The 12,674-nt window shown below is 45.7% G+C and overlaps 2 protein-coding genes across 4 annotated transcripts in view; one reads left to right on the top strand and one right to left on the bottom strand.

The window, feature by feature from the left end:
- The window catches only part of Recql5 (RecQ like helicase 5), a 38,027-nt gene extending 29,518 nt beyond the window's left edge, over window positions 1-8,509 (bottom strand). Inside the window, exons 1-5 of one of the 2 annotated variants that reach the window (XM_034504458.2) lie at window positions 7,826-8,509; window positions 5,690-5,811; window positions 3,067-3,585; window positions 2,447-2,552; window positions 1,422-1,533 (exon numbers count right to left, since the gene is read on the bottom strand). In XM_034504458.2, the coding sequence (XP_034360349.1) occupies window positions 1,422-1,533; window positions 2,447-2,552; window positions 3,067-3,585; window positions 5,690-5,811; window positions 7,826-7,955 (989 nt within the window). In that variant the 5' untranslated portion in view covers window positions 7,956-8,509. The remainder of the gene's footprint in view (window positions 1-1,421; window positions 1,534-2,446; window positions 2,553-3,066; window positions 3,586-5,689; window positions 5,812-7,825) is intronic. The other variant, XM_034504457.2, reaches the window with a different exon arrangement.
- Window positions 8,510-8,566: 57 nt separating this feature from the next.
- Sap30bp (SAP30 binding protein) overlaps window positions 8,567-12,674 on the top strand; it is a 33,323-nt gene continuing 29,215 nt past the window's right edge. Inside the window, exons 1-2 of one of the 2 annotated variants that reach the window (XM_034504468.2) lie at window positions 8,567-8,817; window positions 10,424-10,533. In XM_034504468.2, the coding sequence (XP_034360359.1) occupies window positions 8,712-8,817; window positions 10,424-10,533 (216 nt within the window). In that variant the 5' untranslated portion in view covers window positions 8,567-8,711. The remainder of the gene's footprint in view (window positions 8,818-10,423; window positions 10,534-12,674) is intronic. The other variant, XM_076935465.1, reaches the window with a different exon arrangement.

Below are 12,674 nucleotides of genomic sequence, written 5' to 3'. Positions count from 1 at the left end.
CAGGGTTTGAGTCCCAGCACCCACATGGCAGCTCACAGCCTTCTCTAACTCCAGATACAGGGAATCCAGTATCTTTTGGTCTCTGCAGGTACCAGGCACACCAGTGGTCCACAGACACACATGCAGGCAAAACACCCATACACAAAAAATAAAAATGGAAAACCAACAAAACCCTTAAAGCCAGAGGCCAGGACAAATACTAGATTTAAGAACAGGCTGGATGTGTTGGTGTAACACCTTTAACTACAGCATTCAGGAGGTGAACTGAAAGTTGAAGCCGGCCTCATCTACATGAGGTGGTCCAGTGATACACTGTCTCAATAAATAAGGACCAGAGGCCAGAGAGATAGCTCAGCTGTTAAGAGCTGTACTTCTCTTATAGAGGTCCCAGGGTTTAATTATTGGTACCCATGTGGAGTGGCTCACAACCACCTATAACTCCAGATCCAACATTTTTAGCCTGGATGGGTAGTGCACTCTCACTCACATGCACATACACACACCACAAGATAAAAAAATAAAGTCTAAAAGAGGTAAAAATTGTTACTTCCGAGTTGTATGATCCTATTTTATCCTTGAAGAAGGACTGGTTGTTTATTAAGTACCTACTATGCACCAGTCACTACACCTGTTTCCCTTGTTAGCATCACATGACTCTACAGATGGTAAAGGAGATGGGAGAGGTAAGTCTGTATAAGAACACCCAGGGAAGGAAGAACAGAGCTAGGATCTGAGCCTAACGGTGTCTGACTTCCAAGTTTGCTCCTAGCAAGCCCTAGCAGAATGGGGCTCAATTCTTGATTCCATAACCTGTGCTTTTTCAAATGTCCACGTTCAGTTAGTACCATGACTAATTCCCATCAGTGACACAGTGAGGTTAATGGACGGATGGAGAAGTGCTCTGAAACCACATGAGGCGTTGTGGACGCCACCATATGAGGCGTTGTGGACACCACTAGGACAGAGGGTCTCAGGTAGTCATCTAAAAGCTTTCCCAAAGTCAGACCATGGCTGGAAACAAAAACCCTCCCCCAGAGTAGCTAGAGTGAGCCCCAGCCTTAGGGACAGTCAGTACACAGTAACAAGGGGTGTTGAGTACTGAGACCTTCACCTTTGACTCTCCATAGGGGGAAGGTGGGAACAATTACGTACTCCAGCCCCCTGGCAGTTCTACCTGAAGGATGGAGTCAACCAGACTCTGATAATGGACAACCTGATAGCATGCTGCCAGGTTCCCTGGGGTGGAGAACCACAACTCAGAAACTGTAAGCACTCAGGCTGTATATGAGGAATTTCCCCAGGAGGCTTCCCTCCTCAGTAGCACTAGGCATGCACATAGACTTGGGACTTTGTACACAGGACTAGGCAATCCACCCTAAGCCAAGCCCTAACTGGGAAAAAAGGCAAGAACCAGAGCTTACCGGACATTAGCTTTGTCCACTCCCATCCCAAAACTGATCGTTGCAACAATTACAGGGACCTTCTCCTCCATCCAATCACTCTGTACCTGTGTTCTATCAGAAGCCTTCAGGCCTGGAAAGGAGGGGAAGGCAGTCAAGGAAAACTCATATTTCCCATGGGTTTATCGTTGGGGTAGTGGGGAGTTATTCTGGGTGTGACACTGTCCTGGGCATTTAACCTATAACCTGGATCCATCACTTCTTATCTATATGATCTTGGAACAGGCACTTAACCTCACAGAACCTTAACTGAGGAAGAACTTAGCCAGACAGGCATGGTGGGACACGTTTAATCTCAGTACTTGGAAGCATAGACAAGAGGGTCTCTGTGAGTTCAAAGCCAGCCTGGTCTACATAGTGAGTTCTAGCACAGCCAGAGATACATAATTAGACCTCATTTTAAAAAAACCTTAGCCCATGACTGGAAAAGAACATTTAATAAAAATGAGACCTAAGAACTTATGTCCATAGATCTCAAAAGTCTGTAGTCTAGATTTATTTATTTATTTATTTATTTATTTATTTTTATAATAATACCTGGGCCCACAAAAAACCATCACCTATGGCTAGAGAGAGGGTTGAATAGTTAAGGGTACGGTGGCTCTTCCAGAGGACCAGGGTTTGATTCCCAGCACCCACATTACAGTTCTCAACTATCTGTAACTCCAATACCAAGGGATCCAACGCCCTCCTCTGGTCTCTGTGGGTACTGAGCATGTAAGTAGTATACAGACAAGCATGAAGGCAGAACATTCAAACACATAAAAACAAAAGCTCTTTGTCTGCTGCTGGGTAGGCACAGGACAGGAGAAAGAATTTGGAGTCCCACGTTTCTAGTTTTTAGTGAGACTAAGTAAATCACTTTAGCTCTATATGAGTACCTAGAGCTAGGTGACAGCTCACCTGATATTCAGGATCCATAAGGAGCAGTGGTGTGCTAAGGAGCATGTGACAGTGAAGAGGATGGAGAGGTCTGGACCTCTTACCTGCGTGGTAAGCCTTGGCGTTCACACCCCTGCTGCTGAGCTCAATGGCCAGTTGTTCACAAGCTTCTCTGGTCCTGCAGTAGACAATGCCACAGCCAGATGACGACTGAGCAGGGAGAGGTGGGAGGGTGTCAGTCAAGGGAGGATGGTACAGTCAGCTCCCTCACTGGAGCACAGCTCTACGCTCTCTCTCACCAATATCCCCATCTTCTCTGAGACTGGACAGCCAACAGGGCTCATCACTTTAAAAAGACAAAAGCAAGCCCAATCCTGACAGCGTGGTGTATGCCTTTAATCCAAGCGATAGGGACGAGGCAGATCTCTGAGTTCAAAGCCAACCTGATCTAAAGTAGTGGGTTCCCTAACACCCAAGGCTACATAGTGAGACCTAGTACCCAAAAAAAGGTGGGGGGAGACCAAATTGAAAATCCAAAATCCAGCCTTTCTAACTTCCGTCTCCTCTCTGAAAACCCTGTGTAGGCCTACCAGACATGCAAGGACTGTTCACCTGCCTCTCACAGTAGGATCTGGGACCAGAGAATCCCAGCTAAAATAACTAAAAAACAGTGGCTGTGTCTGGGCTACAGACAGCACTTGGCCTCTGCACCCCAGAACCTCACCCCATTATCAGCCTTCTGTCCGAGAGCCTTCCGGCAGAAGTCTGTCAGATTGCCATAGACGTCAGGAATCAGTTCCTTGAACTGCACATCATAGAAGAGGTTGGCCCGGAAACAGGGAGTCTTGAAAGAGGCCACTGGCTGCTTCAAGTGCAGGGCAGCAAACACATCCTCTTGAACCTGTGGGGTGGCTGTAGCCGTCAGAGCCACACATGGGGCATGTGCCAGGCGGGAACGTAGGGCACCCAGACGCAAATAGTCAGGGCGGAAGTCGTGCCCCCACTGGGAAACGCAATGAGCTTCATCCACCACCAAGTAGGAGAGCAGGTTTCGGGACATGAGGGAATTCAGGGTGGGCTGGAAGGAGGCTGAAGCTGCCATCTCCGGGGTAATGTACAAAAGTTTGGTCCGAGGTTTTTCTCGCTCCAGGTCAGACAGCAGCTCCTTCTTCTCCTGTGCCGAGAGCTTTGAGTTCAGAGAACTAACTTGTACCTTCAAGGCCAGCAAGTGGTCTACCTGGTCCTGAGAGTAAAGAAGAATACAGAGTGGAGCATCATTAGGCCTCAGGACCAGGCAATCAGCGTAGCATCTCAGCCGTGGACCATGGAACCGCCTCCATCTGCCCTCCAATGTCCTCTCTTTGCCCATTAGAAAGGATGGTAAAACGGATGTGAGGACAGCCTCTGGGGTCAGAGGACCTGGATCTACGGTGGCTCACTTAGCTCTCGGAGACTCCGTTCCTTCTCATTCACCACACTCAGCCCGCTGCCCTCCACAGCAACTACCTGACAGGACTATGATGAGAATGAAATGAGACTTTGAGATGGAAGACGGTGGTATAGGCTTCTAATCCGTCTGAGGCCAGGCCCACCTACTCGTTAAGTCTGAGGCCAGCCGCAGCTATATGGGACCTTGCTTCAAAATATAAAAAAACAACCGAATGAGGATGGGTGCGGTAGGTAGCACGCATCTTTAAATTCAGGAAGCAGAGGCAGATGAATTTTTTGGGTTTGAGGCTAGCCTGGGCTACAAAGAGACTTCCAGGATAGCCAAAGCTACATAGAAAGATCCTGTCTTGGGAAAAAGAAAAAGAAACAATGAAAAGGGAGTGGAACAGGTGCTCACACTCTTGGCACAAACCCTTGATGTACCCACTAAGTGTGACTGCTCCTCCCCATCTATCTGTGCGGTCGATGGCTCCGATCCACACGGCTGTGCTTTCTCAATCCTACCTGCTCACCTGCAGACACTAAATACAGGCAGAGCAGCTCCAGGGCAGACACTGATAAGTTTCAGGTCAGAGCAGCTGCAGGGCAGACACTGATAAGTTTCAGGTCAGAGCAGCTGCAGGGCAGACACTGGTAAGTTTCCGTTTCTCGCCACCTCCTTTCTGTTGTGCATCCCTGTACTGTGCCAAAATGGAACACAGCACCACTCGGCCCACATCAACTCATCCGCCCCACCCATCCCCTCTTTCCTGTAGTGAGTACACACAGGAGAGGGAATATACGCATGCTTAGATATGGCTGAATACTTCTTGGGACAATAACAGAAGGAAGGAACCTCAAACCAGAGGTGGCAGCTCATGTGTCTTTAACCCAGCAAGGGGCGGGGGGGGGGGGGGGCGGGTTAGGCAGGAGAATCTCTGTGAGTTCAAGGCTAACTTACATATGGAACTCAAAGGTCAGCCAGGGCTGCACGATAATACCTGTCTCAAAAAAAGAAAAATGGGGCTGGAGAGATGGCTCAGTGGTTAAGAGCACTGGCTGCTCTTCCAGAGGTCCTGAGTTCATGAGCAACCACATGGTGGCTCACAACCATCTGTGATGGGATCTGATGCCCTCTTCTGGTGTGTCTGAAGACAGCTATAGTGCATTCACTTACATAAAATAAACAAACAATTCCTTAAAAAAGAAAAGAGAAACAACAAATCTGCAGTAGCTCACTGTGACCCACCACAGTGATATGCACTAGTGGAGACATCTGCATTTAGGCAGTAGAGAAACTCAGTATAGTTACCTAGGCAAATGAGAAGAGGCAACGGTCAAACAGAGAAGTGAAATTTCTTTTCCATGTGTGTGTGTGTGTGTGTGTTTCTTGCTTGTATTTATGTCTGTGTACCACACTGAGGCTCCGTGTCTGAGGCAGTGAGACTCCATGTGGGTGCTAGGAATTGAACCCGGATCCTTTGCAAGAACAACAAGTGCTCTTATACTGAGCCAACTCTCTAGCCCAAGACAGTAAAATTTCCAGCTGTAAAACCCCTTCTCTTCAAGCTGGGCCTGGGATTTTATAGCTGGAAATTTTGCACACCCACAGTCCCAGCATTCCTGAAGTAAGATGGCACAGAATGGAAGTTCAAAGGCAGCCTAGGCTTTAAAAAAAAAAAAAAAAAAAAGGATCTATAGGTAATGGTGTATGAATAAAGTGTATATGAAATAAATTGAAAGTAAAATTATCAGGGGACAAAGTGGCTAACAGGAGGGAAGGGCAGGAAGGGAGGGAATGTGTCCCACGTGCAGAGTATGCGTATCTAAAAACTGGGAGAGACCTAAGCAAACAAGCAAAATGTTCCTGTCCCTCATGATCTGTTTGGGGTTTCATGTTCACTTCCTACAGGACTCACCTGAATCAAGGCAATGAGAGGAGAGATTACAATGGTGATCCCTCTGGCCAGCAGGGCAGGGAGCTGATAGCACAGCGATTTCCCTGCCCCTGTGGGCATGCACACAAACACATCCTTGTCACCTGCAAAGATAGCAGAGAACACTTCGATAGATCCTGCCTGTCGCATTGATGCCTTTGAAGGAGTAATCTGTTCTATTTATTTTGGTTTTTTGAGACAGAGTTTCTCTGTGTAGCACTGGCTGTCCTGGAACTCAATGTGTAGACCAGGCTGGCCTCAAACTCCGAGATCTGTCTGCGTCAGCCTTCTGAGTGCTGGGATCAAACGCGTGTACCACCACACCTGGCTTTTTTTTTTTTCTCCTAAAGGGATTTCACTACTGGCTGGCTTGGAATCTGCTCTGTTGACTGAGCTGGCTTTGAATTCGCTTGATCCTCCTGACTCTGCCTTCAAAATGCTGAGATTACAGGCCTGTACTGCTAAGCCTGGTCCTGGTTACTGTAAATCAAATGAGAATGTAGGAAAAGCATCGAGAAGAGCATTTGTACACGGGAATGTCTTGGTAGAACATTTGTTTCCATGTATTCCCTTCCCCACTCTTTCTATGTAAAGAACCTTCAGAGACCTAGACATTCGGAAAAACTGCTTCTAACAGTGACCCTGTGACGGCTAAAGAAATTCCATTTTGTGCTAGATATCTATCTGTCTCTGACTCATGGTCCTGGAAGATAAGTTCCCAGCAACCTTGACTCCTTGACACTGCTCAGAAATGTGCAGCCGTGACCATCTGCTTGCTATGCTATGGCTAAATGCAGTTTGTGGCTTCTGTAACTTGCTTATACAGACACTCAAGGACTATTTAGAGGTCACCTTGACTTCTAATTTGGCAGAGCTGAACAGCTTTTGGGGATTTTGCCTTTAAAAGCCCTTCCTTCACCTACCTCTGGGCCGCAGGTCTCTGATTTTGACTGTGGCCCTGGCAACAGCTTTACTAAATCTGGCTCACTACAATCTAAATGAGTCTGGGAGTCTTTCACCTGTCTCAAACTCCTTGACAATACTAAAATAATAATAATAATAATAGTGAAACAAAAAGTCTAAAACAGAGCATTCATTGGGTGTGGTGGCACACACCTTTGAGCCCATCACTCAGGAGGTGGAGGCAGGTGGATCTCTTGAGTTCCAGGCCAGCCTGGTTTATAAAGTGAATTCCAGCACAGCCAAGGCTACAGAGAGAAACTGCATTTCAAAAAACCAAAAGTTAAGAAGGCATTCAAGAGGTATAGGTAGAAGAAGACAGATCTCTGGAAATTTGAGGCCAGCCTGGTCTATATAGCTAGTTTGGGGCCAGCTAAGCAGCCAAAGCTGCATGGTGAGAACCTGTTTCAAAAAACAAAACAAGGCTTAAGTAGTCTTGAGGTGCTGAGATATGAGTGTTTGGATTAAATATCCAGGGAAGCAGAGTACTGGGCACACCGGGGTAGATATGCAAGGCTATTTATCACTCAGTACTCTGTTAATAAGTCTGTCATTGGTGAGGCACTGCTGCTCCCATCTGGACAGCCTCAGTTATCCTATCTCCAGCTCACAGTATTATTTTTCACTCCTTTTCTACCCGGAACTCAAGCTACTTAATCTTTAAGTAAGAGGCTTACTTAGGTCACTGACAAGATTAACCATTACTGCTACCCTTGCACAGGAACAAGAATGAGAGTCTAGGAAAAGACTTCGAACACAATCTGTAGGTTTGGCGATGTAAAAAAAACAAAACAAAACAAAACAAAACAAAAACAAAAACAAAAACAAAAACAAAACAGAAGTGTGGGTGGTTCTGTCCAAAATTTGTAGCAGGTTATGATAGCCCACACCTGTAACACCAGTACTTAATAATCCAGAGGCAGAAGGGCCGGCTCAAATTTGAAGCCAACGTGATGAATATAGAGAATTCCAGGCCAGCCAGGGATACATTGACTATCAACAAACAAACAGATACCAACCACCAATAAATACTCCCTAGCGTTAGTCATGAAAGATTTCCAAACCAGTAGTGGATAAAGGGTGAGAAGGAGGGTGTTGTGCTACAGAGCTACTATGGTACAACCAGCAGTCTACAAAACAGGTAGCTTGATATGTTACCTTTCACTACAGCCATGGTCGCACTCTCTTGTAAAGGTGTTTTAAAAGAATCAAACCCAAAGACTTTCTTCAGGGTGCTCCGGACTCGCCGCTCCCGGTCGGAGGGAGTGGAGAACGGACCGGCGCTCATCTTTGCAAAAAGGAGCAGCCAAAAGGTTAACGCAAAGGTGGCCAAAGGCTATCCCGAAAAACCCTCTGCTCCACTTTAAAATAGAGTCAATGTTTCTTCTGTGTATAATCTGCTATGTTACACTTAAAAATATCATTCTCAAGTAGTAAAAGTTAAGGTTGAATTGCTTCATGCAATACATTCCTGAGGAATTAACATTTTCTCCCCTTAATGAAAAGAAAAACAACGAACTTTCCAGGTCAGTAGAACAGAACTAGAAACTGGACCACAACAAAGCCCACAAACGTTTTCAAACCCGACTGGAGAACTTGGAATCCTTTTTCTAGGATCCTTGTTCTAGAAGCAAAGCCATAGAGACCATTCTTTCCTCCAGGAGGCCGACCCCCTTCCTCCTCTGAGCCTCCAAGTCAACAGCTTTCGCTCTTCGTCAGCCAAATGCTCCCCAAGATGTCAGACCCCAGTCTCTTTTCGGCTGCCTCTGCAGCTTTTCAAAGAACACTACTCCCTAATTCTAACTCAGAAGCCAAACCGGCCCAGAAGTCGGTGTAGAGGAAGCCGCAAAAGCTTACTTCCGTCCCGTGTCGATGACGTTTCCAAGAGCCATTCATAAGGGGCGGAGCCATGTCCAGACACGACCCTTTTGATTGGCTTTCATTCCGGCGCGGAGTCTCCTGGGATCCGGAAGAAGTTGATTTTCTCACACCTAAATTGGCTTGTGAGTCATAGGCGTGAGCCACACTGTGCTGTGGGAATAAGATGGCGGGGAAGAAGAATGTTTTGTCGTCTCTTGCAATTTATGCGGAATATTCAGACCCTGAGTCTGATGGCGAAACTGGAGTCGACGCTGTAGGCGGTGCGGCTGGTGAGACTTGAGCTGGAAAGGGGGATTTGTATCTGTTACGGTTTAAAAATGCTCTCGAGGGGTTTGTGGAGAAGAGATGTTCATTGTGCTCCAGGTATCGGATCCTGGAACCCCAAGGCGCAGTGAATAAATATCCTAGGTCAGACAGAGCATTAGAACCTCTAGTACGAATGATCTCTCTTTCTGCAATCCTCTGTGCAAGGCATCATGCTGACCAGAGGATGGACCAAGTGGTGCCGCATCAGTGTCTTAGTCCATTACTGACTCGTTTGATGGGGAAGAGAGGAGTGAAATGTACCTGACGGATGATAAAACTTATGTTTCGTTAAATTGGTAACGTTTTAGGAATGGGATCTAAGTCTGTCCAAGAGTTTTTAAAACTACATCTCTCCAACGTGCATAATTCTGTTGATTTTTTCATAGAATATGCTGGACCATCCTTAAGCCTTTTAAGGCTCTAGGGTGATTCTGTTGCTTTGTGAGTTTTCAAAGCCTACCAGTAATGCTGTTGCCTCAGACTGCAAACCACAATAGGAACAGATTTTTTTCTTTCTCTCTCGCTCTTTTTTGTTTGTTTGTTTGTTTGTTTGTTTGTTTTGTTTTTCAAGACGGAGTTTCTCTGTATAGTCCTGGCTGTCCTGGAACTCACTCTGTAGACCAGGCTGGCCTCGAACTCAGAAATCCGCCTGCCTCTGCCTCCCAAGTGCTGGGATTAAAGTCGTGCACCACCACTGCCCAGCCGGGAACAGGTTTCTTGAAGGAATAAATAGAGGGAGCAGATTAAGTGATAGAGCAGAGCTTTGGGTCTTCTCATCTGCAAAGTAGGGGTAAAACAATGAAGAAGACAGTCTTGTGCATAGAAGGCGTTTTTGAGGTTGCATATGACACAAGACAGAGGTGTGTATGGTATGTCAAAACAGTAGTGTAAGCAACCTACTGGGCTGGTTCAAAGAGGGGAAGGCTTTAACTGGCCTAATAGACCAACAGCATGTAATAGCCCCTCACCCCTTGGAACTGCTGGGACTCAAACCCAGGGCCTTCCACATGTTAGAAAGCACCCCACTACTTTGTTACTTCCTCAGCCTGTACTAAAATTACTAGAACATGAATTTAACGTTTGATTTTCTTTTCATATACATATATACATATGAAATGGGCCATGCATGTGAGTTCTGCCCATGGTAGGCAGAGGGAGGCATCAGTTCTTCTGAAACTGGCATTTGTGAGCTGCCTGATGTGGGTACTGGAAACCAAACTCTGTCAAACTCAGAAAGTTCTGCCTGTTCTTGTGGGGTTTTTTTGTTTGTTTTGTTTTTAAGACAGAATCTCTCTCTAGTCCTGACTATCCCGAAACTCAGTCTGTAGACCAGGCTGATCTAGAATTCACAGATCCTCCTGCCTCTGCCTCTGCTTCCCAAGTGCTGGGCTCAGAGGTGTGCACTGCCACCTGCTCTTAACTGTTCTTCCTAAGTACAAAATCTAATCCGAACCTATAGTCACTCACCTGAGTCTTAGGTTCCCTTTTTATCTTCAGAAATAATCTTGGCCATTTAATTTTCAGAAACATTTTTACATCCCCTCCTCCCTCCCTCTCCTCTTCTTTCAGAGGAGAAAGGTGGCTTGGTATCTGATGCCTATGGAGAAGATGACTTCTCTCGTCCAGGGGGTGATGAGGATGGTTACGAAGAAGAGGAGGATGAGAACAGTAAGCAGTCGGTGGGTACATCTTCCAGATCCAGAGCTGTTCAAATAGTATTCCATTTCATGGTTAACTCTGTCCCTTTTTTCCTTTTGGTTTAGAATCAGTTGGTACCAGTTAGGGAATGTAACTCATGGGAGAGTGCTTTGCCTAAGCACATCAAGGGCTTGATCCTCAGTACCACAAAAAGAAAGAAAAAGTTGAATTGGCTGGGTAGTAGTAGTTCTTTTTGAAAATTAAGTTGCTCCCCCCCACACACACACACAGATGGATCATATTGTATTAGCTTTTGAATTGAACTTTGGGGGGGGGTGTCATTTGTTTTGTGTTTTTGAGATGGGGTCTCATGAAGCCCAACCTTTTTATCCCTGAGCTCCAGATCTCTTATGTGGTCAGCCTCTTGAGAGCTGGGGTCAGAAGCTGCTCCGATATGCCTAGCTTGTTACCTTCTGTAACCTTAGTATCAGTGGGTCTTTTCAGTTGCCTTGTGAGTTTAACTAATCTTCCCACTTGTATGTGTTCACCCTAATTAGTGTGTCATCTACATATTTGTAATCAGCTTTGTATTAATCTCAGTTGGGGTTTATTCAAATGCTTCACTTCCTAGCAAGGTAAGGAAGGAAGGCTTTCTCCTTATCATCCACTTTGGTTCTTATGTTATATTCCACTCGACGTCTTTGTCGGAGTCCCCTGGTTCTTGATCGCAGAACTTCCTGGAAGTTCTGTGAGTGCAGATAACAGTGTAAGGAGGACTGTGTCCCCATCATTAAGGCGAGAAGCCTTTATGCCGGTACACAGCCGCCTAAGCAGTAGAACTCGGAATTTTAGTCTGGAAGGGAAAAGAGCAAGGAGATTCAGGCTATTGCTTAGCACAAAAAGGCATCTAAGATTGGATTTAGATATTGAATCTGGCTGCTCAGAGGCAGTGTTCATTGGAACACTCACAACATGCTTTATGTTGTTGTTGTTTGGGTCTGTTGTTCTATGTTGATACGTAAGGGTCAGCATTAGAATCTGTTTTATGCTATGTGTAATGGCCCATGTCCTGCAATTCTAGCATCCAGGGTGCTAAAGCAAGAAGATTGACAATTCAAGAGTATATTTCTGTCTCAAATAACTTAAACTAAACACTGGGGTTGTAGCTCAGTGGTACAGTGGCAGCACTTGCCTGCATTCGCAGGGCCCTGGGTTTGATCCTCGGTGCCACATAAAAACAAAACAGCAAATGAAATATTTCACAGAATATGTTTTGTGAATACAAACTTTTTTGAGAGATCTTCATGCCTCTATCCCAGTCATTAGTGATAATTCAGAGTTGAGTAAAATTGCTAAGAAAATGTGTGGAAACCGGAGTGTGTGTGTGTGTGTGTATGTGTTCTGTGTGTCAGGGCTAAAGCCAGAGGGTTGTTCTTTAGCATAAACCACAGATATTACATGGTGGTTCACAGCCTGTAACCCCAGCATGGAAGAATGAGGGCTACAAGTTCAAGGTCATCCTTAGTTAGAAGGAAGGAAAGAAGGAAGCTTTGTTAAGTTCTTTGGCTTTCTGTGTGTGTGTGTGTGTGTGTGTGTGATGTGTATTTGCATGTGTGTTTTAAAATACTAACCCACATCTACTTTCTGTCATATTCAAACTATATATGATAGTTTAGTTGTTTTTTTTTTTTTTTTAAAAAAAAAAACCTTTTCTCAAACCCCAGTGTGGATATTGGAGACTGTGAGAGCATTGTGTCCAGCTCCGTCTTTGACTGTGTAGTTGGTGTCATTTTGAGAAAGCTGTGTAGGAGATAGTGCATTGTGAGCGCTTGCTTCACTGGCACCGTCCAGGGCACGTGTCTGAAAACCATCTCGGTGTAGTTTGTTTGTGCTAGCATCTGGAGTGCTGTGCTAGCATCTGGAGTGCTGTGCTAGCATCTGGAGTGCTGTGCTAGCATCTGGAGTGCTGTGCTAGCATCTGGAGTGCTGTGCTAGCATCTGGAGTGCTGTGCTAGCATCTGGAGTGCTGTGTCGTGTCTGGGGCAAAGTGTAGTAAATGGCTCACACCTGCTTCTTAGCTTTTAACCTCACGAAATTGTGGGCTTACATTGGAGAATTCAGTATTCCTGTGGTTTTGACTCAGGCAGACCTCCTTTGAGTAAGAAAGAGGGCTGAGAATAGT

The sequence above is a fragment of the Arvicanthis niloticus genome, chromosome 6 (assembly GCF_011762505.2).
Source record: "Arvicanthis niloticus isolate mArvNil1 chromosome 6, mArvNil1.pat.X, whole genome shotgun sequence".
NCBI classification, from domain to species: Eukaryota; Metazoa; Chordata; class Mammalia; order Rodentia; family Muridae; genus Arvicanthis; species Arvicanthis niloticus.
Note: the sequence above shows the minus strand (reverse complement) of the source record. Positions and strands in the feature narration are given on the sequence as shown.